At 42.2% G+C, this 2,994-nt stretch overlaps 2 protein-coding genes across 2 annotated transcripts in view; one reads left to right on the plus strand and one right to left on the minus strand.

The window, feature by feature from the left end:
- LOC108673715 (synaptic vesicle glycoprotein 2B) overlaps positions 1-600 on the plus strand; it is a gene marked incomplete at its 3' end in the record, with an annotated part of 11,637 nt that extends 11,037 nt beyond the window's left edge. Inside the window, 1 exon segment of the mRNA XM_047883506.1 lies at positions 479-600. Within this exon segment, the coding sequence (XP_047739462.1) occupies positions 479-600 (122 nt within the window).
- Position 601: 1 nt separating this feature from the next.
- On the minus strand, positions 602-1,051 carry LOC108673717. Its single transcript, XM_018161584.1, has one exon. It carries the CDS (start codon positions 1,049-1,051, stop codon positions 602-604), a length of 450 nt encoding a protein of 149 aa, XP_018017073.1.
- Positions 1,052-2,994: the final 1,943 nt, after the last annotated feature.

Raw genomic sequence — 2,994 nt, forward strand, 5'->3', positions numbered from 1 at the left:
AGACAGGGGATGAGGGTCGGGGCTGGGGTGAGAGGTGAGGGTCGAGACTGGGGTGAGGGATGAGGGTCGGGGCTGGGGTGAGGGATGAGGGTCGGGGCTGGGATGAGGAGTGAGGTTTATTCCTCATTTATGTCTATGTTCACTCACACATTTTTGACTGTTTTATAGCCATGAAAGTTCACCCGCTGCTTATATTGAAGAATATTCCTGCTTCATGCCTATGTTCTACACCGTCTAATACGAAGTTTTCATTTGTTTCTAAATAATGTTAGAATGTGGTTCAAGATTCAACAGAATTTCGTTGTAACGAGTATAAGTAAATTACCAATGCCTTAAACCATAGAACATTATACAATACAGCACTATACAATACAATATTATGCACTACATTACACACTACAACACCATACAATACATTATTACACCACACAACACATCATACACTGCACTATGGCTGACGACTAAGGCCCCGTGACAGTGTGGGGGGCAGCATCCCGCTGGTGTGGGCCTACACGTCAGAGTTCCTGCCCGCACGTCACCGCGGCCGCGCCCTCAGCGTCGTCGCTGCCTTCTGGATGGTCGGCAACGTCATCGTCGCTCGTCAGTTGAGGCCATACACGTCACTGAGGCCATACACGTCACTGAGGCCATACACGTCACTGAGGCCATACACGTCACTGAGGCCATACACGTCACTGAGGCCATACACGTCACTGAGGCCATACACGTCACTGAGGCCATACACGTCACTGAGGCCATACACGTCACTGAGGCCATACACGTCACTGAGGCCATACACGTCACTGAGGCCATACACGTCACTGAGGCCATACACGTCACTGAGGCCATACACGTCACTGAGGCCATACACGTCACTGAGGCCATACACGTCACTGAGGCCATACACGTCACTGAGGCCATACACGTCACTGAGGCCATANCGGGGCTGGGGTGAGAGGTGAGGGTCGAGACTGGGGTGAGGGATGAGGGTCGGGGCTGGGGTGAGGGATGAGGGTCGGGGCTGGGATGAGGAGTGAGGTTTATTCCTCATTTATGTCTATGTTCACTCACACATTTTTGACTGTTTTATAGCCATGAAAGTTCACCCGCTGCTTATATTGAAGAATATTCCTGCTTCATGCCTATGTTCTACACCGTCTAATACGAAGTTTTCATTTGTTTCTAAATAATATTAGAAAGCAGTTCAAGATTCAACAGAATTTCGTTGTAACGAGTATAGGTAAAAACATTATACAATACAGCACTATACAATACAATATTATGCACTACATTATACACTACACCACTATACGATACATTATTCAATACAGCATAATACAAATACAACTTTACACAATACAACACATTATACACCATACAATACAACACTATACAATACATTATACACTACAACACCATGCAATACAACACTATGCAAGTTCACAAGGAATTTAAAAGCAAAGAAAACGCCAAGAAAATTCACCATATCGATATTGAAAACGTTTCGGAGTCCAGCTCCATCATCAGTTCGACTAAACTAAAAATGAATAAAATCACTTTAAAAGTCAAAATTCAAAGACAGACATAAAACCTAAACAAGACCTAACATTATATCGNTAAAGTGAGCTGTCCACTCCATGCAAGCTTCTTGGTGGTTATAGTGAACATCGTTTTTATTTAGACTCCCAGCTGCTCCTTCGAACTATTTATTCAAACATATGTCCTGCGTAAAGGTACCATTAGGCCGTCATTAACATAATTATCATAATGCGTGTCCTTATGCTCGGGAATTTTCATTTTTGTTATGTAACTTTGCATTGATATGATTATGTCACACAATCAGTTACTTATCAGCATAACTGAAGGTGAGTCTCCTGAGACGATTCAGAGCACAATCAACAGACGTGTCGTCTGAGTGATGCACACTTAATGTACAATCGTGGCCAAAACTTTCGTCGCAAATGATATTTTTTGGATTATTCAATTATGAGGTCTAAAATAAGATCGGCATACGTCAAATATTAATTTTTAACTCGAACACAAAAAAAAAACATTAACAAGAACGTAATCCCACAGGAAAAATTCGAAACATGGCTAATTTCACCACGTATCAATATTTGCAGTACTGACCCCTATAACGAAGAATCTATTTTATTTTCTCAGGCAGGCTAGAAATATAATTCTGAATGATGATTTTATCAATTAAGTCCCATTCACGCAAAATCAAGTCCTGCAAGTCCTTTGTAGAAGTTGGTCCTTTGTAGAAGTCAAGTCCTGCAAGTCCTTTGTAGAACCTCTGTTCGAGATTGGCTCATAAATTTTCGGTATGGTTCAAATCTTGAGAATTTCCATGCTATGGTGTCAATTTTTCCATGCCTAAATATTTGAGAATCTTTTTGATAGCACCGGCTCCATGACAAGGAGCTCCATCGTGCTGGAAAATGCCGGAGTTCCAAAAAAAAACATAAAATAATATATATGGCAGGTTTGCTTTTTGCTGGAAGTACTGGGAATGGACCGCTCAACAGTGGGGGCAGAAGTGTCGCCATTGGAGAAATAGAAGAAATTCTCAGATGAAGTGTCCTTCAGGTTGTTTGGCACTTCTGGCAAAGTCCTTGCCAGGAAGAGAACAGGGTCTATAATTTCAAAAAAAGTTGAAATGTAGTAAGTTCATCAGCCAATCATTGACGGCCTTTCGAGCAAAATCCACCAATCATAGACAAGAAAATAGAGCGTAAGTACTTACGTTCACTTAGACAGTTTTGAAAGTATGGCCCTAGTTGAGCGCATCGCCGCATCAAGCCGTTATGTCTAGCGCGCACGGTGATGCATTCTTGCACTCTCCGGACAGGACTGCTCAGTTCAGGGAACAGGAGCACTTCATCTCCTTCCCACAAACACGTCAATTAATGCATTTTGGTACGAAAAACTTATTCTCCAAGACTTGATTCTCTCAATTTACAATCAGTTTTCTGCCCAAAATTGCATTTCCAG

This window comes from Hyalella azteca, unplaced genomic scaffold, assembly GCF_000764305.2.
Source record: "Hyalella azteca isolate HAZT.00-mixed unplaced genomic scaffold, Hazt_2.0.2 contig1657, whole genome shotgun sequence".
In the NCBI taxonomy this organism is placed as follows: Eukaryota; Metazoa; Arthropoda; class Malacostraca; order Amphipoda; family Hyalellidae; genus Hyalella; species Hyalella azteca.